The sequence below is a fragment of the Rhinopithecus bieti genome, unplaced genomic scaffold (assembly GCF_001698545.2).
Source record: "Rhinopithecus bieti isolate Rb0 unplaced genomic scaffold, ASM169854v2 scaffold_34317, whole genome shotgun sequence".
In the NCBI taxonomy this organism is placed as follows: domain Eukaryota; kingdom Metazoa; phylum Chordata; class Mammalia; order Primates; family Cercopithecidae; genus Rhinopithecus; species Rhinopithecus bieti.
In genome coordinates this window covers 510,129-536,190 of record NW_016814779.1, presented here as the reverse complement: position 1 = coordinate 536,190, position 26,062 = coordinate 510,129, and the positions used below count along the sequence as shown (strand labels likewise).

The 26,062-nt window shown below is 40.3% G+C and overlaps 1 protein-coding gene across 2 annotated transcripts in view; it reads right to left on the bottom strand.

Annotated features, from left to right (window-relative positions):
* Positions 1 to 16,907, bottom strand: part of DAPP1 (dual adaptor of phosphotyrosine and 3-phosphoinositides 1) — a 54,420-nt gene extending 37,513 nt beyond the window's left edge. The window contains exon 1 of one of the 2 annotated variants that reach the window (XM_017852361.1): positions 16,663 to 16,907. In XM_017852361.1, the coding sequence (XP_017707850.1) occupies positions 16,663 to 16,763 (101 nt within the window). In that variant the 5' untranslated portion in view covers positions 16,764 to 16,907. The remainder of the gene's footprint in view (positions 1 to 16,662) is intronic. The other variant, XM_017852360.1, reaches the window with a different exon arrangement.
* Between the last annotated feature and the right edge of the window lie 9,155 nt (positions 16,908 to 26,062).

Below are 26,062 nucleotides of genomic sequence, written 5' to 3'. Positions count from 1 at the left end.
TGCTTTCATCCTATATTAGAAATATATTTGCTAGTGGAAGCAATGGCATGAAACACATTTTATAAGAATAATCACAGAGCTATTTACACAAAGCAGCTCCATTCATTGAAGTGATTCCCAGACAAGTTCAAATCTGTTCACTACAAAATGCTTTCAAAGAACAATTGGAAGAATTGTAAGAGAAGCAATAATAAACTTCAAGTTCAATTGAAGCCAAAATTCTAATTCTTTTTGATAGGTGAAGTTTCTACAAGGTTATTAAAACTTAGATATATTTTGCCAATAATTAATTTTATAATAAACATTTCAGCATAAGTTTCAGTTTGAGCCAGTAGATTGTTTATTTAAAGCAATATTTGATTCGCAAAATTCCAAAACATTTAAAGGATTTGGACATTCCTTTGGATTCTTTTCAATAGAATTGGAAGTTTGTGTTTAAAGCATTTATGGAATTCTTCTGACATCTAATTATATAGCCTGATAACAGTTGTTTATTTAAAGCAATATTTGATTCGCAAAATTCCAAAACACTTAAAGGATTTGGACATTCCTTTGGATTATTTTCAATAGAATTGGAAGTTTGTGTTTAAAGCATTTATAGAATTCTTCTGACATCTAATTATATAGCCTGATAACAGTTTTTACTAATAATGTTTTAATGATAACTTAAAAAATAATAACTATATACCATAAATACATAAGAAATACTTGAATATAATGCAGGAAGAATCACACTATGTTGCAGTCTGGAAAAATCTTGGAGACTGCAATTCCTTGGTGGCAGCTTTGCTTGAGTCAATATTGCCTTTTCAGGATTCTACAGACTCCAGGGCCTGGGCAAGCCCAGTATAGAGCTTTCCAGGCAGCCACCTACATTCCATGATGTCAATGGTGCAATAAGGATCTTCATTCCCCAAATAGCTTTTCCATAAAAACCTAAACTTCCCCTTTTAATTGAGTTAAGCGTTCCTTTCCAGGAACATTCTGTTGAGCATTTCTTCCAGGGGAGTGAATATATATCCTAATGACATTGTGTATCCTTTGTAGAAATATGTCCAGTTTTGATAAGGATGGCTCAAGACTGTGTCCATAAAAGTTAAAAATAGAGTTAAGTTGCTAGTTTTCCCATAATCAACCTTTTCTGCCTTCAATCATTGCTTCAAATCTATGCAAGGCATTGTGCTAGGCAGGTCAAAGGGAACAAAAATGAAAAAGCCTCATACTGGGTGACAAGTAACCATTAATCTAGTCAGGAGGATAAGACAAGCATATTGCAAACGATATTCAAGAGAGAATAAAGTACCAAGGGTATTGTTCTGAGAAGAAGGATCAAAATCAGATTCCATGAATGAGCCAACATCTGTATAGGTCTTGAAAGATAACCTTGTTTTTTTTTTTTTTTTTTTTAAGTGTGTATTACCTTTTATTCTCATTATACAGGATATATAGTAAAATCAAAATATATACATGTAAAGAAGAGAAAGTATATGTGTTTTCAGAAGAGGAAAGATGTGTTTCAAATAAATAATCTCACTGTTAATCAGAGAAATACAGATTAAAACAATAATGTGATATTTTTCTCTATCCACCAGATCAGTTATAATGAAAGGGTTAGATAGTATTAAGTATTGGAGAATTTGGGCAATGGCTATTGTTGTCCATTGTTGATAAGGGTCTAAGTTGGAGGCGAATTTAGCACATAGGGTGTAACTGAACCTACACATATGACCAGTGATTCCTCTTCTAGTTTCCGCCTAGTGAAACACCCACACATGAGCAGAAGAAAATATGAACAAGGGTGTTCACTGCAGAATTGTTTGTAAGAGTAAAAAATCTAGAGCCATCCTAAATGTCCATCAACATGGAGATGATAAATAAAGCTGAGTGCTAAAAGGATGAGATTATGTAAAAAGTTAATCAGAAGTGTTTGAAAAGGTGTGAGCATATTTTTGGTTGCCAGATAATGAGGGCAGGGAGGTCGGGTGCTATTGTTATTTTGTGAGAGGGTGTCAGGGATGCTTAACATTCTACAAATGATACAGTCTTGAAGAACCAAGAATTATCTTGTTCATGATGTCAATCACAACCGCCCCCACCCCCCGCCGAGAATCACTGAAGATGTGCATGTATACACACACACACCAAAGTTGATAGATTCCAACATATATTGTAAAGTTAGAAAAACTAGTTGCAGGCACCAAATGCTACCACTTAGTTTTAACACGTTCCCCTATAAAAAATCAACAACAAAAATGCACTTACATATTAAGATATATAAAAACATAAAATAAGAATTAAAAAAAATATATACCAAATTCATAAGTATGATTTTCTTTGTAGAAGAAACCAGAATTGGTTCAAAGGGGACTTTAGCTTGATCAGATTTTTCTAATTTAGCTTATTGTAATGAAAAGAAAAGATTTCTATATTGAGTAACTACAAATTTAATTAGAAAAAAAGAAAATAGCTAATTTTTTCCTTAATCCAACTTCCAGAGATAACCTTATTAATAATTTGTCTTTTTCCTTCATTTATTCAACTACTGCTTATTGAGTACTTGGACTGGCCTAGGCACTTAGGTGAAGACTGAGAGAGAGAGAGAGAAAGAGAGAGGAAGAGAGAGTTTGGCTTTTTCCCATTAAAAGTCTGGTGGGGTTTGGAGTAGCAGTTGCTCAGGGAGATATAACGTGGGAGGGAATAGCAGCAGCAAAGGCCTAGAAGTGAGAGAACGCCAGGTGTGTATGAGAATCAGAATATCATGCAGTCATGTGAGAATTCAAAGTGAGTGATGAAGGACAACAGTCGGGCATGGTGAGAGATGAAGCTGGAGGACATTGAGGCTGTATATGTGGCACTGGATACTGACAGTTCCTTGTTTGATGTTTATAGAGCCACCTGTGGCTTAATATGCATGTTCAATAGCTCATTACATAAAATCTAATTGCATGGACCTTAAAGTTTCTATAATTAGATCTATATACGATTTTTTTTTTCCCCTAGATGGAGTCTTGCTCTGTCGTCCAGGCTGGAGTGCAGTGGTACGATCTCGGCTCACTGCAACCTCTGCCTCCTGGGTTCAAGCAATTCTCATGCCTCAGCTTCCCTAGTAGCTGAGACTACAGGCATGTGTCACCACACCTGGGTAATTTTTGTATTTTTAGTAGAAATGCTGTTTCACCATGTTGGCCAGGCTGGTCTCGAACTCCTCACCTCAGGTCATCTGCCCGCCTCGGCCTCCCAAAGTGCTGGGATTATAGGTGTGAGCCACTGTGCTGGTCCAGAACTACATTCAATTTTTTTAAAAAATTGAATATTCCAATTATTAGGGATAAGAGGCAGATTTGAATGGTCTTGAAGCTTATAAAATCTAGAGGTCTCTTTAAGAAAAATTACACAAAATTACAAAAAAGAAAGGAATAATGATTTAAAATGAGAAATCACAGATTACAAATTTTAAAACTTGAAAAATATCACCCAAAACATCCACAACACCCAGGAGAAAATAACTCATAACCCTTAGTTTATTAATTAACCGTGATGCTTGAATCAAATGTTATAATTTTTTTTTCCTATAGTTTTGCTGTCTGGTCTTTGATTGGTCTCTTTCATGTAAATAATTTGTGTAATAATATAATTTTCTATAGGAGGGGAATGGAATGATAATTAATTCATTTCATCTAGAACACTTTAAAAAAATTCTCTTGAGAAATGATCTGTTCATTATCCTTTGCCCACTTTTTGATGCCGGGTTGTTTTTCTTGTAAATTTGTGTGAGTTCTTTGTAGATTCTGGGATATTAGCCCTTTGTCAGATGAGTAGATTGCTGTACCCTAGAACTTAAAGTTTAATTTAAAAAAAAAAAAATCAAATGTAAAAAAAAAAAAATTCTCGATAGTATAGAAAAGCTATTTTCAGCCGGGCGCGGTGGCTCAAGCCTGTAATCCCAGCACTTTGGGAGGCCGAGTCGGGCGGATCACGAGGTCAGGAGATCGAGACCATCCTGGCTAACACGGTGAAACCCCGTCTCTACTAAAACTACAAAAAACTAGCCGGGCGACGTGGCGGCGCCTGTAGTCCCAGCTACCCGGGAGGCTGAGACAGGAGAATGGTGTGAACCCAGGAGGCGGAGCTTGCAGTGAGCTGAGATCCGGCCACAGCACTCCAGCCTGGGTGACAGAGCGAGACTCCGTCTCAAAAAAAAAAAAAAAAAAAAAGAAAAGCTATTTTCAGCTTCTCAATGTGATTGGTAATGAAATTTTTATAATTGTTGGTGAGGAGAGGCCATGCCTTTGTCTCCGGTCATTCCCTCAGGTAGTCCATCTGCTCCAACAATTTTTAACTTATTCACTATGTGACCCCCTGGCAAGCAGCAACCTGAGTTTTCTCATCCATCAAGATGACTAGTAAGAATGCCTAGGAAAAAAACTTTCCTTTTTTTTTTTGAGATAGAGTTTCGCTCTTGTCACCCAGGCTGGAGTGCAATGGTGACATCTCGGCTCACTGCAACCTCCACCTCCCAGGTTCAAGCAATTCTCCTGCCTCAGCCTTCTGAGTAGGTGGGACTACAGGTGTGCATCACCACACCTGGCTAATTTTTGTATTTTTAGTAGAGACAGGGTTTCACCATATTGGCCAGGCTGGTCTCAAACTCCTGACCTCAGATGACTCGCCAACCTCAGCCTACCAAAGTGTTGGGATTACAAGCATGAGTCACTGCGCCTGGCCAGAGAACCTTCTTATTTTCATGTATTGGAACAATTTTCTTCTTTTATAAACTTTTTATGCAATTCTTTAACTTTTACAGAAAAAAAAAATGAGCTACATTTGCTAAATTAAACAATGTATTATGAATATGCTAGACATTGTGCAAAGTGGTAGGAACACACTGTTATGCAGTTGGGAATAGGTTCATTTTTTGAAACTAAAAAAAAAAAAACAAATTATTCTAGTCTCATTTTCCCTGAAGAAGCAAAAAAGAGTAAGAAACTCCTATTAGAAAGAATGTTATAGTCTCCATTTTCCCCAAGGCCCACACATTGCCATAATTATGTCTAGGGCTGATAGAGTCAACAGAGAAAAGACTAATCAAGCTCCAAAGGAATATTTGTACTGGGTTTATAAGATTATGAAAACCAGCAATTCAACTTGAAGGAAACAGTGATATTATCCTTTCCATGATACAATAAAAAACTAGGAAACACCCGCCCACTGAAGAATTTTCATAGCTGCCTTTTAGTAAGATATAGAAAATAAACCCAGCCACAGAGAATGCAGACAGGCTGGATCCAGAAAGCTGGTCCTCAGTTCCACTTCCTTTCCTTTCATTCTGGGGCCTCTTTGAGCTAGAATCTTCTGGAAAATTGCTCCAGAATAGTGGAAACTTCATAGTTTCTTATCCCATTGGGTTTTATTGTTTTAATTTACTAATCTAACTTTATACCTCATTTGTTCTGTTCTTTAAAGGAGAGGCTTTTAAATTTTTTGAATTGACTCACAGTATAAAATACATTTTATATCACTCTGTGTACATATAAACATACATATGTCACAAACACACACACAAAAAACAAAAAGTTACAGGACATAACACCTATCTTTCTATAGGCTATTAACTTGAAAATTTTCTTTTCTCTTTATTCTGAACAAATATTCATGTGACCCATTAAGTTCACTTTAAGCCTACTAACGGGTTGTACCTGGTGTTTGAACAACAATGCAAAGCTTTGCTACTCAAAGTATGGACCAACAGCATCAGCATCACCTGGGATCTTGTCAGAAATGCACAACCACAGTGTTTGAATAACTTCTAAACTCTATAGGACTCATCCAATCTTTGCCTACATATTGCTAATGATGGGGAACTCAGTACTTGTATAGGCAAGCTCAGTCCATATGTTCATGATTCATGGTTAGAAAACTCTTGGGCTACACTGAATTGCCATTTTTTGCTGTATGGCTTTCAGCAGATGGTTTCAGAGCTTCTCCTTGGAGTTACATAGATGATACATGTAGAAAGAGTTGAAAGCATTTAGAATGCACATTCTTCTCTTTCCATCATCTTCAACTTTTCCTTTTATGACATGCTTTCAGTTCCTTTATCATCCAGGGACCTTATCATCCAGAGATCTCATTTCCTCTGAAAACCTTTCAAACTTAAAAAATCTACCTTAACATTAAGCTCTAACCTGCAAAACAAAGCAGCACAGGAGCTCCCTTATTCTGGCTGCTGGGCACACATAAAGCAGCCTGAGATTGCATTAGTTTCTTCACAATTTCATCACACAGCTGATTCACACTGGACTTACTGATGATTAAAACTTCCAATTAGGTCATTTTCCTCATCTGCACTTATAAGAGTGATGGTTTTAAAATCAAGTGCAATAAGAAACTTTTTACTACTGGGAAATACCAAGTGAAAAGAGATGCTATTGAGCAGCCAACCTGGACCACACACAACCTCAGGCCCCTCCCTCAACTTGCTAAGTCTCACGTGATTGTTATGCAGTTTAGAGTTTGAGGAGCATGCATGGGAAGGACTCTTAGACCTGAAAACTTTAATTCACTTCAAGAATGTGAACAGTTCGAGTTCACAGAATTTGGCATCTGAAGAGAAGGGCAAAGCAAAGTACTAAGTGGCTTTTCAGTACCAACAGAAAGGAAAAGAGAAGGATCTGCAGGTTAACGTAGAAGAATCACCAAATAGCTGCTATCTCAGTGATATGGACAGTAGATATTATAGCATAGGAGGGGGAGCTCACAGTGGGCTGGAATGATCAGGGAAAACTTCATGGAGCAGGAAGATGATAAACTGCAGTTTGAAGAATGAATATAGGTTTCATTAGGCAGTGAGAGGCATTCTGAGAGGAGAAATGACATAAGCAAAGGCATTGGAGTTGACGTGTGCTTGGTGTATACGGGCAACCAAATGCCTATCTGGAGCACAGGGTCCCTGTTGGGGAGTGATGAAAAATAACTCTGGAAGAACTGGTGGACACAGAAAGCAATCTTGCACTTTAAAACACATGCCACACATCCATTTAGATAGTACATTTCTTGATGACAAAATTTCTTAGTAACTCATGTCTATAGATTATTCACATATTTATTGATATATTTTTCCCTGCCTGGAAAAGATACATGAAATAGAACCTCAATTCTGTTTCATCACAGTTATAAAGAGGACATACATTTCAACCCAAAGTGGGAACAAAAATTCCTGATCGTGTGAAAGCAGCCAAAACGCCCTGGAGTTGAACAGCCAACAAAAGCATTCTTCTTTAGAAAATTTTCTCTTATTTCTTCATTTTCAAAGTTGTTCTCACTTTTATATGACACTAACACCCCTCTGAACTATCTAGACCAAAGATGACAAATGCATAACATATGTGCCACACCCCTTCTCTAAGGTCATACATGGCACAGCTAATTGATGTGTCTTTCTTCCTGAGCCTATACTTAGCCTCACAATCTTTCTGAACACAATGGTGGTAGAGCATAAGATGAATCTGTTAGGCATTCACACTCTAAGGGTTAATCTGTTCTTACCACTTGAACTATTCCATGGGATTGCTTGGCTGCTTATTTCATTCATGCTCATTTGTTCATAGGGTCGGTGCTAGATACTTTGATTTTGTGGAAGGTAAAGTGTTTGGTCCTCTATGCCATTAGAAATCATGGGTTTAGGGTGTCTTATGTAACTCAAGAGCTACCAGTGCTGTAATTTCTATTAGAATCAGGTCGTGACATATCTACAAAAGATGGTGTTGCTCACACAAGCCCGTTAAGTCACATGTTCACAAGTGTGGGCTTATTTTTCCATTGATAATAGCAATGGAACTGTTTAAATAGAGAGAATCAAGCAGAGGCCTTATAAAGGATTTTGGAAGTTTTTACATGGTCTCATACAGGTGTAGTGTTATATACAGGGGAGGCCAAAGAGATTCTTCAGAGTCTCTCCAATAGGGAGGTTTCTGTGATGGAAGCAGCAGGGCTGTATCTTTCAAAATTACTTTTCTAAACGCCCATGTTTACATGAGCTAAGAGCAGAGCTAAATGGTGAGATCAGCTGCCCCAGCCTTTAGAAAACAGACCTGAGTGATGATGGAGACAGAGCATGCAAATATCTCATTGATCTGTGAGTTAAAGGCAGGTCCCAAGTTTTTTGGTGGGAGTCAAGGCTCAGCTAATGGAAATCAAAACTGAAAGGGAGGAGAGAATTCTGTAGTAGTTTGGCATCAGGATGAACCTGTTTGTGAAGAAGTCTGAGGAATGAGGCAAGAAGCTCTGGAAGATGAAAACACAGACAGACAAAGATGGAGACTCAGAGATTCAGAGACAGAGTGGCACAAAGACTCAGAGACAAATAAGTCAAAGAGCTGCATACAGACAGATAGAAACACAGAGACACAAAACTCAAGAGATCAAGATAGACCTGCCAGCTCACACAGATAGCCAGAAAGCACATGGGGACAGAGACTTAGGGAACACACATACAGACCCAAAGAGTGATCCAGGAGACAGGGGCAGAGAAAACAATGAAAGACAAAGATGTGTCTTTAAAGATGAAGAAAAATCCACAGAGCCTGACTCAGAGATGGACCAACAAACCCAGGGAAGTCAGACGGACAGACCTGAGGAACAGAGCCACAACTTGGGGGAGGGGTGAAAACCACATCTCATTGTGCTGAGATTCTTCTGTTCGGTCCCCAAGGAAGCCTTCACAGTGCAGGAATGGCTGCAAGACCAAAAGAGCACCACTGCTCCCCAGTAAATGAGGCTCAGGGACCATTTTATTTGGACTGGAAAAAACCTTGAAAAGGTCTAGAATGACTAGGCAGGGAATGAAAATCAGAGGTTCTCTTAAGAGGGCTCATCTTCAAGTAAAATCAAGCTTGACTCTGGGCTTACTATGGTTACTCTTGTTACTTATACCTCATAAAGTGCTGGTTCAGGGTAATTGTCTTCGAACTGTGGTTGCCATTGACAACCTACCATTGTGGGCTAGTATAGGAGACAGAGAGGATCACTTTCAGGAAACTTCAGCTACAAGGAAGAGTTAGAAGAACATTGGGGTCTGTAAAAAATACAGGCAGATTCTTGTTTCATTAGTTATCTCTTCTCTATTCCATAGTTCAGGCAATACCTCTAACCAATGTCAGTTTATTCCATCAGTAAAAACCGCCGGACATATGGGGACTGAGTCTGAAAGTGGATGCAAGTACATTATCAGCGCTGGTGCAGTGGAAAGCTCACTGGCTTAAGTCGGGGAGGCTTGAGTTCTGGTCTTGGCCTTGACTCAACTTGGGGCAATTCAACAAACATTTAAACACCTGCTCTTTATCAAGTGGTATGCTCGGGTGGAGAAGGCAACGATGAATAACCCACTGTCCTGCTCCTAAGGAGTTCACCATTAAAAGGAGTTTACTGTGCTCTAGCCTAAAGCAGGTGGCTAAACCTCTTAGTACCTCAGGACCGACATCTGCAAAATGGTTTCAAGATTATCTGATGAATCAACCTAAAACATACAATCAACTTGTATAAGTCAGAACTCTAGGAGCAGTAACATGAAATCCAGGAAAATTTAGAAATTTATAATGATAAAGCAAACAATGAGTTATATTTGTGAGACATTAAGGTTTTCAAAATTTCTCTGATACCTTTTTGAAAATGTACACAAAAGCAGTAGAATTAGTTTTGTTTGGACATGAATCGCTTATTTTGCTTAGCTCAATGGAATGACTGGATTCTACCCTTGATCCTTCCTGACTATTCCCAGGTCGGCACTCTAGTTTCCTACTCACCAATCTGCAAACTCCCTCACTAATCACTAACTCATTATCTTGGCTCTAGCCCCTTGCCACCCATCATGCTGAACTACTAGATTAATCTACCTAAAAACAAAACATGATGACTATGTACTTCCACATTCCTACAAACCTTCAGTGGGTCCACATTGTTCACTGACCAAATCTATTTTAGGCCCTCTGGAATCTAGATCAACCCAAATATACATGCTTTCAGAGGGAAACAAGAGCCTACTTGGAGACAGATCAAGAAGGAGATGATGGAAAATGTCCTACCAAAAGCAAAAGCAAAATTATACACATAATATGATTACAATTCAATCTCTGTATATGTGTGCATGTGTGTACAGAAAACATTTTGTAAAACTGGAATTGAGATGAACAATGTTATTTTAGGTGGTAGTACATGACTGACATTTTAGTGCTTTTCTTTATATTTTGATGCTTCTCTTTATTTCTCTAATTTTTAATAATTAATATATAACTTATTTTCAACTATTTATTATAAATAATTTCAGATATACTGGAAAATGGAAAAATAGCATGAATGTTACTGCATTTAAATAATACCTATATTTTAGGCAGAAGAATTTTTAACCTTTTGCTACATTTTTTAATACAACATTTAATTTTGAGTCTTTTGATGAGCAGTTTTAAATTACAAATATCCTGACACTTTAACCCTAATCAAACATGCATCTCTAAAAAGTTACATTCTTTTACATAACCATCATACTGTTATCAAAACAAGTGATTACTCTTATGCTTTTTAAAGTTATAAACATTTTTTAAACAAAGAAGGTCTAACAACAGATAATGGGGGCAGGTGCTAGTGGTCAGGGTCAGGGGGAGCATGAGCATAGAGAAGCAGGTGGTGAGCAAGGAACACCAATAAGGCCCAGCAGTGTGCACTGTGCTCCTGGTAGAGGCAGGCCTCTATCAGGGAGTAGAAACCAGAAGTCTATGGGCTCAGAATAGGAATTTATCCTCTAGGGGAGTTGGTAGGAGCCAGAAATTAATGCAGGCTTTAACGAAATGTCTAAGAGTATGGTCATGAAAGCAGAATTAAAAGAGAAAAGTCAAGTAGAAGCTTCTCATAGGACGAGACTGATGGAGGTAGAGACCGGAACCAGACCACCTGAATGCTAACAAACCAGATAGGTCCTGGGGACTGGGCCGGTTTGAGTTCATGTGAGCTTTTTCGATTCCAAATCCTTGCATATTTTCCTACCATCACTCCTTTACTCATACCGTTTTCTCTGTAGAAAATGTCATATTTTCTAACTTCAACTGACAAAAATAATATCAGCTCCAAGGCCACCTTTTCCACTTCCACTGTGGAGAAATAGCCTTCCATAGGAGGTTGTTTTATCTAGACACTGTCACAGCCCTCAGCCCGCACAACACTGCATTCTAACTCTACACGCATATGAATCCTCCATCTCTGCACAGCCATGCCTTCTCCACTATGCTGCCTTGCCTGACATCATCATTCAACAGATAGATCTATGACCCAGTAGAAGAGTGAATGAATGAAACAAAGTTACTCCACCCAACATGGACAATCTGTGGGACAGATTTCCACTTGTAAGTAGAAGGAAGTCACCCTTCAGAGGAACAGAAAAACACCACAACTGAAGAGGAAATAACTGAAGAGATGGAACTGTACACTAGTTACGTACTCATTATACAACCACAGAAGAACTACCTTCCGTTTTTAGAATCCAAGATTACAAAGTTGTGCACAGAAGAGGAACAAGCTGTATTGCTGTAGTTGGTGTCACACCTCTGTAAACAGGTTCCACTGAAATTTTGACTTTACTATACATTTCTTAGCTGAATAAATTTTTCTAGTCCTGAAAATGAAATCTACACAAAATTCAATAACATCTGATTAACTAGGATGCTGGCCTGGCTTTGTGTACATGTGTATGTATATTATGTGAGGAATAGAAAGAATAATGTCTTTTATAGTAAACTTTGTTATAATCACAAACTTTCTTTGCTTCTCTCAGTTCATATTAAGCACTACGAACATGTACTAGTATAATAAGATGAGAGAAATTTGATGAAAACCAGTTTACATTAGTGGTTACATTAGTTTACATCAAGCATGAAGGCTCTGGAGCAAAACGCTTGGATTTGAAGGTATATTAGAATGGAAACTTGTGCATGCGATTAAAACTCAGTTCTTTACTTTTCTCATCTGTAAATGGGGATGACATTAGTAATAATACCCACCTCACAGCAATGTGTGACTTAAACAAGTTCATCTGGGCAAAGGGCTTAAACTAGTGCTTGGCACATGGCAAGCATCCAATAATTACTAATTGCCATTATTAGAATATATACCTTTGACCAGTGGGCTCTACAAAGCAGCACCACGCAGTGGAAAGCTCTGAGGTAAGTCCCTAGGTGTGTCTCTCAGCTCCACTACTTACAAAGTCTGTGATCTGGATTGTATACTTAGCTTATTGAAGTCACCTTTTGCATCTATGAAATGAGTATGGTGATATCGTATTGAAAGTGTTCTTGTGAAGGCTAAACGGCATTATGCATGTGAATGGCATGGTGCTGGTGCATAGTAGGTGATCAGTAAATTAGGACTATCACAGCCGGGAAACAACCTGGTTTGTGAAGCCAGCATGGGTTTTGAACACAGACACTCCAAGACTGTAGGCAACCTGATTTTTCTTCTCTTGAGTCTCTTCCTATGTAAAGCTGGAATACCAATGCCTTTTGAAGACAAGAGCTAGTGTCTACAAAATGCCTGCCTTATAATAGGGACTCATTTTGTTTGTTATAATTTATTCCTTGGGTCAGCAAATCACCAGCTGAGGGTCAATTCCTGCCAGATACCTGTTTTAGTATGGACCGGGAGCCAAGAATGGCTGTGCATTTTGAAATGCTTGGGGGAAATAGAAGAATACTTTGTGATTCATAAAAATTACATGAAATTTACATTTCAGTATATAAATAACGTTTTGTTTGAACACCATCACAGTCATTTGTTTCTGTGTTCTCTTGCAGTTTTTGCACAACAGCAGATGTGAGTAGTTGAGGTAGAGACTGTAAGGCCTGCAAAGCCTAAAACGTTCACTACCCAGACCTTTATAAAAAAAGGTTTGCTGCTCCATGATCTACTCTAACCTTCTCTTATATGTGAAGAATTAGCTATCAATTAATTTAAATATTCAGAGCTTAGAATCTAGTTCTTTGGCACTGGTCAACCCAGCCAAACACTGGCACTTTCTTATACAACTTCCAATTTGAGAAAATATCTAAAAAAGAGAATGTTTATTATGTTTCTCACATGGAGTTATGACTGACTAGATCATTTGAATATTTAATTGTAAAGTATGCTAAAATATTTTCATTTTATGTTATTTCTTTTGTGTTTATACTTATATAGAGCTATATGTAGAAATAGTATAGTAACCTTTGTTAAAGCCAAAGAATTGCTGGAATTTTCAGTGATTTTACTAGCTATTCTTTACCAGTTTGTTACTTAGGTGATATCTCCAGTATTTGTTACTTGTTTAATTTTGCCATCTCTTCATTTTGCAAGCAGCAAACAGCCTGACTCATCTCCTGGTTCATAGTCCACCTCCTTCTTCTCCCCTGATTCTCCATGCCCCTCACTTCTTGCCCTCCCCACACCCCTCTTCCCCCTAAACCCGTACCCTCCCCTGCAAAGTGTAAGCAAAGCTGAGCAACAATTTAAGATGGTTTTATTTCTCCTTTGCCTCTGGACACATGAATGTATTTTAGATGAAAGAAAATTAACGTTTTTAGGCTGACACTGTGTAAATGAGACATGGAAAAGCATGGTGTTGCTTGATTTAGGTATTTTAGAAAATAATAAACCTGTACTCTGAGCAAGTTGTATATGTCCTAGAAAGGCAAGTGATGGATTTGCTGCAGTTCAGGGCTCAATTTACAGGATTTACATATTCCAGAGCCTGAAAAAAACAGATGCCCAAGAACAAAGACTTCTGATATTTCTGTAATTTAACCACTAACTTATCTGTTTATGTCTATCAAAAATATAAACATAAGGATTTATCTGACTACTCAAATAACCTCTTCAAAATAATTGAAAAATTAAGTCATTAAAACCAGCCAACTTTTATCTATCAGTTACATTAAATCATTTTGTTTTTAAGGAGGTTTTGGAAACTAAATTAATCAGAAGGTTTGGTAGAGATTCTCTCTCACCAGTGGTTAAAGATTCAAAGAAAAAGTCAATATTATGTTTGAGTTACGTTCAGTATTCTAGCAGAGGCAACAAGTCATTGTCAAGAGTTCTCAAATTGTTATCTATAAAAAGTGTATCAGTGAGGTGCTGCAGGGCAAGTACTGGCACAAGTTGATTATTAAATATTCAATTCAATGATGTTAAATTGTTGGCAGCTTGAAATTGTCTATAGTGGGAGTATTTATACCAGGGAATTAGGCAAATTCTTGAAATCAGGGCTTTCTCCACCCCTCAACTCACCCCAGGTGTTTTTCCAGCACACTATTGAGTATGCTTAAATAAGCCCTACATCTGAGGGTTCTTTTCGGGAGAACAGAAATGTACTAAAACTGATTTATGGTGACAGTTGTATCACTCTGTAAAGTTAGTCAAAAGTCTTGAATTGTACACTTGAAACGGGTACATTTTATGATATGTAAAATACACCTTAATAAAATTGCTAATCGAAACACCCCTAAACCAATAAACAAAATATCAACACTTATTAGTACTTTTAAGATTCAAGTACACACCCAACAGACTTAAAATGAAAAATAAGACCACATTTACCTAATGCATTTGGTGGATACATATTCTATGCAGTGATCATCAACCTAGGGTCTCACTTTGGAATTACTTGGAGAGTTTGACAAGAAAACGCTCACCCTCAGAGATACTGAAATCATTTGTCAAGTCTGTGGTTTGGGTGTCAGGAGTGTTTCTTTCTTTTTTTTTTTTTTTTTGGAAAAAAAAAAAAAAGGAAAAGCTCCTTGGGTTGTTCCAGAGCACAGCCAAGGTCAAGAACCTGGACTGTAGAGCAGTTTTCCCAGATAACTGCAGGTTGCCCATTGCTATAGAAATCATCCTTATGTTTAATAATTGTTCAGGCCTTCTGAAATAGGGAAATCTGGACATGAATGTATCCTTTTTATGCAGGGAAGTGGTGTGACTCGGTTTTGTATTCAATGTCTATTCTTTGCACATGGAGGAAAGACACAGTCCACAGTCCTATTTCCCCCGTGGGGTTCACCTGTAGTTGCTTCTTGCTATTGGCATCGTGGTGGGGCACAGAGACAGCATCTAATTCATCTTTGTCATCTAAGCGTGTTCCCACAGTACTCAACCACAGACTCTGGGTTCTAGGATTGTTTGTTTAACTAAACGACCAGAATTGAATAAATTCTTCTGTCTCCTCCTTTGGGGTTTTCTATTACAGTGGGCTGGGAATCAGTTAACAGAACATGTAAAGCATTGTAGCTTAATGGTTCAATAAGGCACTGCGGGCCACAGTTCAGCTTCAGCGTTTGGACTTGGTGAAAACTGTGCTGGATGCTCACAGAAGGGCCCTTTGCCTCTTCTGTTTGGGGATTCAATCTAGAGGGATAGAGAGATTCTAGAGCTCTGGCTTCCTAATAAGGGGAGTTTTCTTTAATGAAAATTCCAGGTGTTTTATCTGATTTGCCAAATGAAAGTAGAGTTCAATTCCGAGACCTCAGTTTTATAATCTAAAGACAGGAATTACTGATAAATTTTACAGTAATACAACATAAAAAGATACAATCTCTGCAGCCTTAACACAGAGAGGTTTCAACTTTATTTTGGTTTTTCTTCGGTTTAGGACATAGCCTGTGGCAGGTTGGATGCCCAGCTTTTCTATGTAATTGATGTGTGACTAGCAAGCAAGTTATTCAAACCTGTTTGGTGCTTGTTTTCATCCTTTGTAAGATGAAGATGACAACAGCTCCCATGTCATTGGATTGTTATGAAGATTTAGAGCTATTTATCCAGGCAGAAGGTACAGGTTTTACCTCTCCTCATGCACAGGTGCCAAAGCCACCCTCACTGGGATATTCCCAGTGCATTAGGCAGAAGGTTCAGTTTCTCTAGGAAATCCCCAATTCCTCTCTTGTGTAATACTTGCTTCTTTTATTAAATACCCGGATGAGTTGTCATCTGGGTCACTTCTCAAAGACAGAGCTCAGATGACTCCACCTACCTATGCTTACCTGTTTGAAGCAGAAATTTTATCCTCTTCATGGATTGTTGGTATTTAAAGGCTCAAAGTTGGCCCTCTGGACATACATAAAATATAAAAGCTCCCAAATGCAGTATCAGGAGAAAGAAACATACAAGCGAGACTACTGCAGAAACTTCCTCATTCTCTATCTTTTGAAAAAGTCCCTCTCCCTTACAGTAGGGTAGGCTTTCTGTTTATCTTCCCAGCAACACGGTCCTTTTACTGTCCCTGGGTCAGTGCTGGAAACTCTTGAACAACACATTTATTCATAAACCAGAGCAACATCAAGGAAGCCAGGCAACGTCACCTCTATATCCCAATTCTGTCCCTCCTCTCAAAGAATGTCCAACATTTGATTTTTTTCCCTATTTTCTCAACCTACTTGTTTTCACATCTAGAAAAATAATGCAGGCTTTTCCAATGGAATTAGCCCCAAACAGGAAGATACTTAACAGATACAAATGAATAAAGTGGAAAAAAATAAACGGTTGAGGTGGCAGGGGGCAACAAGGCGCTGAAGATAGTCATTAATCAAAGCATGAAGGTGGGAGTGCGGAGTCAATGTCCACCCACTAGGCACTTTGAAAGGAGATCTGCTCCCTTACCCCAAGTCCTGGAGCAGCTCAGCTTCTCCATCGGATCTGCTCCACAGATCTGAGGGATCCTGGGTGCTCATCTTCCCTTCTAGAAGTTCTGCTCTGCCCATTCGCGCCCTTCACAGAGGCAGAGAGAGACAACTCGGCTGCTCCTGCCACCCTCTCCCTCTGTGAGACAGCAGCCTGCTGGGGCTCTGAGTCTCCAAGGCAAGGAAGTGAAACTTGGTTACTTACTCCTCCCACCAAACCCACCACCCTGGCCTGGAGGCACTGGCAGGAGTGTTCTGTCAGTCAGGAAGTATGCAAACTTAGGTAGTTACCTCTGAGGACACCCACACTGCATCACGCAACAGGCAGTTGCTATCAAAGGAAATGAAGAGGCAGTCACCCCACCTGGGATTGGACAGCAGTGCAAACTGCTTGTGTGGGGCCAAACCCTAGCTTCTCCCTAATGCTATCAGCCTCTGGTTTGTAGGGGAGGATGAGTGCACTCTTTTACCAATCTTCTTTCTGTCTTACACACCAACACAGGGAACACTGAGGAAGCTTCTATATCAGGAACACCTTTAGAGTGGGTAGAAAAAACAGAAGCAGACCACAAGTTCAACCCTGAAGTTTGCTGTTTTAGCACTTTTGTAATATTTGTGCTTGTTTACCCAGACCTTCTAATATATCCTCAATTCTCTGAATAGGGATGATTCAGAGATAATTATTGTTTCCTCCATGGAAGAAGAATTAGGAGAGAAGAAGGTAGGAAAAAGTTACAAGGGGCCATTCTGGTGCCCACCTAATAGGGCATATTAGATCTCCTGCAGTCTTTTTTTCTTTTTTCTTTTTTTTCTTTTTTTTTTTTTGAGACAGAGTCTCGCTCTATCACTCAGTCTGGAGTGCAATGGTGTGATCTGAGATCACTGCAACCTCCGCCTCCCAGGGTTCAAGTGATTCTCCTGTCTCAGCCTCCCAAGTATCTGGGATTACAGGCACCCACCATCATGCTCGGCTAATTTTTGTATTTTTGTAGAGACGGGGTTTCACCCTCAGGTGATCCACCCATCTCACCCTCCCAAAGTGCTGGGCTTACAGGCATGAGCCACTGTGCCTGGCCTGAACTCCTGGAGTCTTTGAGTGCCACTTCCTTCATGGGCTTACTCACACCTGCATGGCTTTGTGCCCAGATTCATATGTAGAGGGGGATTCTATCTGCCTGGAATGCTAAAGGTAAATGGCAGTGACTGAATCCTTGGGAAGTAGGACAAAGTGCAGTATCAAATGAGTCAAGGACATATGTTGCTTCCTGCCTTTTCTATGTACCTACAGGTCTCTCTCTCCCTCTCCCTTTCTCTCTATTTCTTCTTATCTCTACTCCCTGACTCACTCAGCACTCACCAGGGTGCTCTGTAACTTTTTCTCACAGTGTGGCCTGAGGACTAGCAGCACAGCAGAGCTGTTCCTAAAGGACTAGATGATTGCAAGAGGCTGCTGTTCACCTCACATGGTTCTATCCTTCATATTCCTCCCTATTACCACTGTTCACCCAGGATCGGTGAGACCCTGGGTAACGCTGGTTGCCAGTGAGAAATTCCTGAGTGTCTAGAGGCAGTCTGCTGAAGACTAAGCTCTGATAATACATATGTAACTGACTAAATGAGCACTTAAAATTCTTTTGGCTACAGTTTGTTCACAGAGGAGGACAAGGCCCACTCAAACAGAGAGGCCAGTGCAGGCCAGGGAGATACTGAATATGCACACAGCAGCGACAGGGGAACAGCCTGTGCACTAGAGTTCCTGTTCCCTTTCTAGAGCCCTGTATTTGGTGTTTTAGTATCTATTTCATTCCCATTTTTAGCAAATTTTGGTTATTCTTTTTCTTAACTTTTTTGGAAGCTCAAGTAGCAGAATTTTCTAAGATCGTCCCGCTTCTCTCTGAATCTTCCAGTCTTTCTCCCTTTCTCATGCTGCTGTCCTATCTGTTGTCCTCTCCTTTGATGTCATTGTTCCACTTTGTCATTTACTCAATTTTCCCAGTATCCCTACCACCGCGCCCGCTCCACTATCTGCACACTTAGTTTTGTAGTGGTAACAGCTGTAGGAGGCTTACTAGATAGTTTCAACAAAATGAAACTTCATAAAAATATTTGGTAATATATATGTTTTACATTATTCATATGATATAATTCTTAAATATTTGTTTATTTATTTATTTTTTAGAGATGCCCAGGCTGGTTTCAAACTCCTGGGTTCAAGCAATCCTCCCATTTAGGCCTCCCTAAATATTGAGATTACAGGTGTGAGCCACTACATCCAGTATGTTTATTAAAGGGACCTCAACTTTTGCTTCCAAGCAAGTACAAGGTATGTTTTTAAAAATCACGTAATTTACTTATTATTTCAACAATCTCTTTTCAGTGGTGCTGGTTCACAGCAATGAATTTTTTCCACACAGGTATTGCAGGCTTCCTTTCAGTGGTGATTTTAAGCAGAGTTCTGCTGGATGCCTTAGACCCTCAGTCATGTCTGTTATGTCTAAAACCCAACTGCATACAGAGTCTTGAAAATCCCATGTAAAACAAGAAGTGAGTCTAACTGGTAAGGGGTCAGGGGTTGGGGGAGGTTTAGGAAATATGTCCCCAACTCCACATTGTATCCTCAACTGCAGCACAATTCTAAGACCACTTCTGAGAAGCTATCTGACCATGTTATCTCCTTTCTTTTTTCCCCAAAGTGGATGAGACTTAAGATCAACTTAATTTTACTCTCCAAAAGAATCTATATGCTTTTGTCCACACTCTTTGTCTGCCTAGAATGCTTTTCTATTCTATGTTCTGTCCAGCCAACTCCTTTGCATTTTCCAGTCTCAGCATAAATATTATCTCTTTTTGAGAGGTGTTTCCTGGCTACTCCCTCTGTATGCGGGGTCAGGTGACTGTCCGTGTTGCTAAGCACCTGCACTCCCTTAAAGTACTTCATATCTCGATTACAATATTTTTGCCACTGTATTGAGATTATTTTGTTTTGTTTTGTTATGTGTCCCCCAAGACAAAACTCTCATCTAATTGGACTGAGAGAGGACTTAACGGCAGAGTTTCTGTCTTGTTCATCTTTATACCTGTTTCACTCAGCACAGTACGCGGGGAGAACTAGCAGCTCAATGATTCTTGTTGACTCAGTGGTAGAGTCTCTTTCCGAAGCTTTTGATTGAAAGCCTAAAACTTGGATTTTTTCTTTTTTAAATTTTGGGGTGTGTGGCAGTATAGGCTTTCTGGAAAGTAGGCACCAACAGGGAATGAAAAGTACAGGGAATTTATTGGGTGGATGTGTCCTATGAAGGACAGAGGTGAGAAGAAGAAGAACAGACAGGGTGAGTCTCAGACCACAATGTAGAGCTGTGTGTTAGTGTCCTAGGCCTGCCTCAACAGGGGACCACACACTGGATGGCTAAAAACAATAGAAATGTATTGCCTCCCAGTTCTGGAGTCAGAAGTCCTAAACCAAGATGTTGGTAGGATGGGTTTCTTTGGAGACTCTGAGGGAGAATCTGTTCCAGGCCCCTCTACCAGATTCTTGTGGTCACCAGCAATCCTTGGCATTCCTTGGCTGGTAGACACAATACTTTAACCTCCGCCTGCATTTTCACACCACCTTCTCCTCTCTGCATCTTCACCTGGACTTCTTATAAAGACATCAGTCATTGGATTTAGGACCCTTCCTAACCCATTATGAACTCATCTTAATTAATTCCATCTGCAGAGACTGTATTTCCAAATAGGATCACATTCTAAGGTTCCAGGTGGATAAGAATTTTAGGGGTCAATTATTCAATTCAGGATAAGCTGACATCTGTGAAGGGAGAGAGAGAAGGGAGGAACTGGAGAGACAGAACGCTGGACTGCATTTCTAAGAAAACTTCAGTCAGGCCCATTGGGAGCCCCAGAGCAAGGATTTGGCCCAGAGCAAGCATTTGCATTGGGCAGAAAGAGCCAGATCTAGTAGCCCCATCGTGCTCAGACAATGGCTGGGAGCAGCCAGGGAAAGCTTTGGCGGGAGTGTGGACAGCAGAACTAGAAGGCACCATCTCCAGGCACTCCAAAGACATCTGCCAGAAAGAAACCATCAGAAATCTTCCCAACCACACTTAAGACATCTGCCAGAGACAAACCAAGCAGAAATCTTCCCAACCTTCCTCTTTTCTTCTTCTTTATTTCTCTTCTCTATTGTTTTCCTACCTTTCACTTTCAACACTCAGTCCTGAACTCCATTCTCACCCTTCATTCTCTAATGTGAAGTATTTTTTCTATTTGTCAGTTCAGTCACTTGGTTTAATCTCTTGATATCACTTCAAGTGTGATAAGGTTTTCCAGAAGTAGCACTGCTGTGTAGTTCATAAAATCCACTTGAGGAAAGATGGAAAACAGAGACCCTGGGGTAGAGGGGAATCCTTGTCCTGCACCCAAGTGTCCTAGGAATCTCCTTGTAGTGTGTCACAAAGAAAAAGCTCCATTCTCTCAGGACTTCCCGATGGCAATATGTGTCCCCCATCGGCTGTATGTCTAAAGTAGATCAAAGTGCACAGGAGCCACAGAAATGGTTCAAGCTCATGGCTTCTGTGGATTTTGTCTCAGTTTCTACCAATATTCCAGCTACTCTTTTATTTAAATAGTGATACAACTGTCTTCATGATAAAACAAATAGATGTTTAACGTTCTCCTCACTGTCTTCAATCAAAGCTCCCCTCCTCCTTCTCCTCCTGAATGTGGCTCCCTTTTGGCTCAGGGCTATACCATTGCTTTTCACTCTTCCTGGGTCTCCCTTCCTCCAGATCTCACTGTGGCTCTCTCACGTCATTTAGGGGTTTTGTTCTAAGGTCACCTTCTCAGAAAGAACTTCCTTATCTACCGTGTCTAAAATACTTTTCTGCCTGCCTCAAGCCTATCATTTCTATTTCCTTACTCTGCCTTACTGCTTTTCAAAGCTCTTAATATTGGTAGAAAATACTTTCATACCAGTTCGTAAATAGTCACTGTCATGTGGTGATTGTAGAAGTCCTGAGGCCCTGAATGTCCCTCAGTCATCTTGGCCACCCCATCTCTCCCAGGACATCTATTGCTGTGTAACTGAGAGGGGCTTTTAGAATCTTGTTCTGGGCTGGACATGGTGGCTCACGCCTGTAATCCCAGCACTTTGGGAGGCCAAGGCAGGTGGATCACAAGGTCAGGAGATCGAGACCATCCTGGCTAACACGGTGAAATCCCGTCTCCTCTAAAAATACCAAAATTAGCCGGGAATGGTGATGGGTGCCTGTAGTCCCAGCTACTCTGTAGGCTGTGGCAGGAGAATGGCATGGACTCAGAAGGTGGAGCTTGCAGTGAGCCGAGATCATGCCACTACACTCTAGCCTGGGTGATAGAGTGAGAGTCTGTCTCAAAAAAAAAAAAAAAAAAAAAAAAAAAAATCTTGTTCTGGAACCAAGGCCAGCATCATGTCAGTTCTTATCCTTCAGTGCCTGTGGCATGCTAGTTGTATATTTAACAGATGTATTGAGGTATAATTTGTATATCGTAATGTTCATTTTCCTTAGATGTACAATAACTTTGAGTAAATTTGCAGAGTCGTGCAACCATCATTGCAATATAATTTTAGAATGCTTTTCATCACCTCAGAAGATCCTTTGTATCTCTAACAGTCTAAATACCACTTCTGTTTTTAGCTCTACCTGAAATTATGTAGAATATTTGCTTACTTGTGGCAAATTCTCTTGATGGATGGAGAGTAGATAGATGATTGATACATACATACATACATACATGTCCTAACCCACATGCTCTTCTGCAATGTGACCTTGCTGCTCCCTGTCAAGAGGCAGCACCTAACTCCCCTGCTTCGAATCTGGCCTGGCCTCTGTGATTCAATTGTGACCAATAGAATGTGGTGGAAGTGACACTGGGTCACTTCTGAGACTAGGCCAGAAGAAGCCTTGCAGTTTCTATCGTGGTCTCATGGCCTGTTGGAATGCTCACTCTCCAGATGTTACTTCAGAGGTTCCCCTTAGGAACACAGCTGTTATGCCTAGAAGCCCAAGCCATGTGGAATGCTTCATGTGTGTGCTCCTGTCAACAGTCCCAGATAAGCCCAGCCTGAATCATTCTAGTCCAGGTGCCAGACTTGATTGAAGAAGACTCCAGATGATTCCAGCCTCCAGTCATTCAAATCACTCTTTCCTAGTGGTTTGCATATTGCCAGCTGAGATCCCAGACATCAAAGAGGAGAGACAAACCATGCCCTGTTTGAATTTTGGATCTAAAGAATACTTGCACTTAATAAGATGTTTGCTATTTGATGCCATGAAGTTTGGGATGGTTTGTTAGGCAGTGATATGGTTTGGCTCTGTGTCCCCACCCAAATCTCATCTTGTAGTTCCCATAATTCCCACATGTTGTGGGAGGGACCCAGTGGGAAATGACTGAATCATGGGGTGGGTCTTTCCCCTGCTGTTTTCGTGGTAGTGAATAGGTCTTACGAGATCTGGTGGTTTTTAAAATGGGAGTTTCCCTGCACAAGCTCTCTCTTTGCCTGTTGCCATCCATGTAAGATGACTTGCTCCTCCTTGCCTTCTGCCATGATTGTGAGGCCTCCCCCAGTCATATGGAACTGTAATTCCAACAAACCTCTTTCTTTTGTAAATTGCCTAGTCTCGGATATGTCTTTATCAGCAGCATGAAAATGGACTAATACAGCCAGCGGTAGATAACTGAAACACTTGCCTATCATCTGGGTCACTGCCTAGAATGTGAGCTCCCAGAGGCAGGGACTTCCAGGGTCTTGATCACCTTACATCTTTGATGGATACTTTTATGTGTCGTCTTGGCCAGACCACAGGTCAGATGTTATTCAGGGTGTTTCTATAAGAGTGTTTTTGAGTGAATTAATATTTAAATGGTAGACTCTGAGTAAAGCAGATTGCTCTCTCTAATGTGGGTGGACCTCATCCAACCAGTTGAAAATTTGAACAGAACCAAAAGACCAGCCTCCCCCGAGCAACATAATTTTCCAGTAGACTGCATTTGGTCTTCATCTGCAGCATCAACTCTTCCTGATACTATAGTAGACAAGCCTGTGGACTTGAACTAGTTCTCTAGCCTGTCAGCCCACCCTGCAGATCTTGGACTTGCCAGCCTCCATAATTATGTGAGGCAATTCCTTCTTTTACACACACACTCCCTCTCTCTCTCCCACACACTCACACACACACTCACACTCCACATATATACATACTATTGGCTGTGTTTCTCTGGAGAACCTTCACTGTTATAGTATCCATAGTCCCTAAAATGGTGGTTCTCAATTGCATCCTCATATTTGAGGTGGTTTTCATTGTTAGTTGTCACAACTTGGGGAGCCTACTGACATCTAGTGTGCAGTGATGCTGAATATCCTGGTGGGCAGTACAGCCCCCACAATAAATAATTATCTGACTAAAAGTTTCAAAAGGGCTACCTGGTCTACCTCAAGCACATTTTTTTTCTCACTTTAAGAGCATCCTAAAAACCATAATACAGTAAATCCACTGAAGGTAACTATGCAAAGTCACCTACCTAATGAGAGAGCTAAGGTGAAATAAAAAGCCAGCCCTTCCCAGAAATCACTGGGGAGGATTTCAGGGAGAAAGGGCTAAGACCCTACCTTTTTTTTACAAGCAACCTGAGGTCAAGTGAGCACAAGTCAAGTAACATTAATGGGACATTGAGGTCACTCTTCATTTGTGTCTACCACACACCCTGTGCCCAAGCCCATCCCCGGCCTGACTTGGATTATCAGTTCTACATGGTTACAGGAAGCCAGGCTAATTGGTTCACTGGTGACATTTCCCAGTAGCCAGTGTTGAAACAATTAAAGCTTTGCCCTCAAACAAGAAATACAGCCACTCTCTGTGGTTATAAAAGAACAGCTCCCCCTGTTGGTGCAGGCTATATTCATCTTTTCAAATGAAAAAATAACTAACATATTTGACTGGATCACAATTTAGAAACATTCAATGGGCTCCTGAAGGTCTAAAAAGAGAAAGACGTGACCAATAACAGCAAAGTTAACCAGGATCCATAAAAATATGTTTCTTTAGATTATGAGTGTTCATAATCATTTTCATTTGTATATCATGAACATTAGGTTATTGAGAGAGAGCAGATATCACTATTCTTGTTATTTTTTTAATAGATAAGAAAATTGGAGCTCAGAAATGTTAAGAAAATTGCCAGAAATTAGCAGCACCAGGAAGAGAATTTATGTGCATAAGTCACTGTCCAGTTAAGAAAATAGAAGCTACTGTAGACATTTAGCTGCTACTGCTGGTCTGTGGGACCAGAAGGACACAACTCTGTTGATGCAGCTGAAAACTGGCACTGAGACTTCTGGAGCATGCAGCTGCCCACCATTGCTGAGGGCTGCTCATGCTGCCGAAAGCACTGCCTAAGGAAGAAAAAAAGAAAAACAAAGATTTCTACCCTTCTCCAGTCTTCCTGTTAGCAAATTCTTTCTGGAAGACAGCTGGCAAGGGAATTAGTGAAATGTAGTTTGTTGGCTTCCAGTCTCCTATGACACCAGGGGAGGAGAGGAGGTCAGAAGTGGAGCTGAAGCCAGTGGATGAATAACTAGCACATAACATTTTCACTCAAGGTTCTTTTCACTCTGTCTCATTCTCTCCTGTGTTCATCAGGGTATGCTAAATTGCTACTCTAGAAAGACCCAAAATTTAACACTTCAACACAGAAGTGAATTTCTTATTAAAGAAACCATGAGTCACTCTCCCACCCAAGAGACACATCCTCAGGGGTCTGGGTCCACTCTCTCCCCACCACATCCCTAGGGGTCCTGGGTTACTCTCCCCTCACCCCATTTCTGGGGTCCTGGGTCATTCTCCCCATCTTCATCGTTAGGGGTCCTGGGTCACTCTCCCCACCTTAATCACTAGGGGTCCTGGGTACTCTCCCCACTCCATCCCATAGACTGGGTAGCTTACACACAACAGAAATTTATTTCTCACATTTCTGGAGTCCAGGAAGTCCAAGATCAAGGCGCCAGCAGATGTGGGGTCTGATAATGCCTGATTCATTGTTCATAGATGCTGGCTGTCTTCTTGCTGTGTCTTCACATGGTGGGAGGAGCTGAGAAGTTCTCTGGGACCACTTTTAGAAGACACGAATCCTGTTAATGAGAATTATGACCCTATGACTTAATCACCTCCCAAAGGCTCCACCTCCAAATACCATCACATTGGGGATTAGGCTTTTACACAGGAATACTGTGGGGCACAACTGTTCAGTTCATGGTAGTGAGGAATGGTTTGCCTCTGCTGGGATGTATATTCTATCACTGACATTGGTTAGAATTGCTAGTTTCTGGTGATAATAAATAGCAG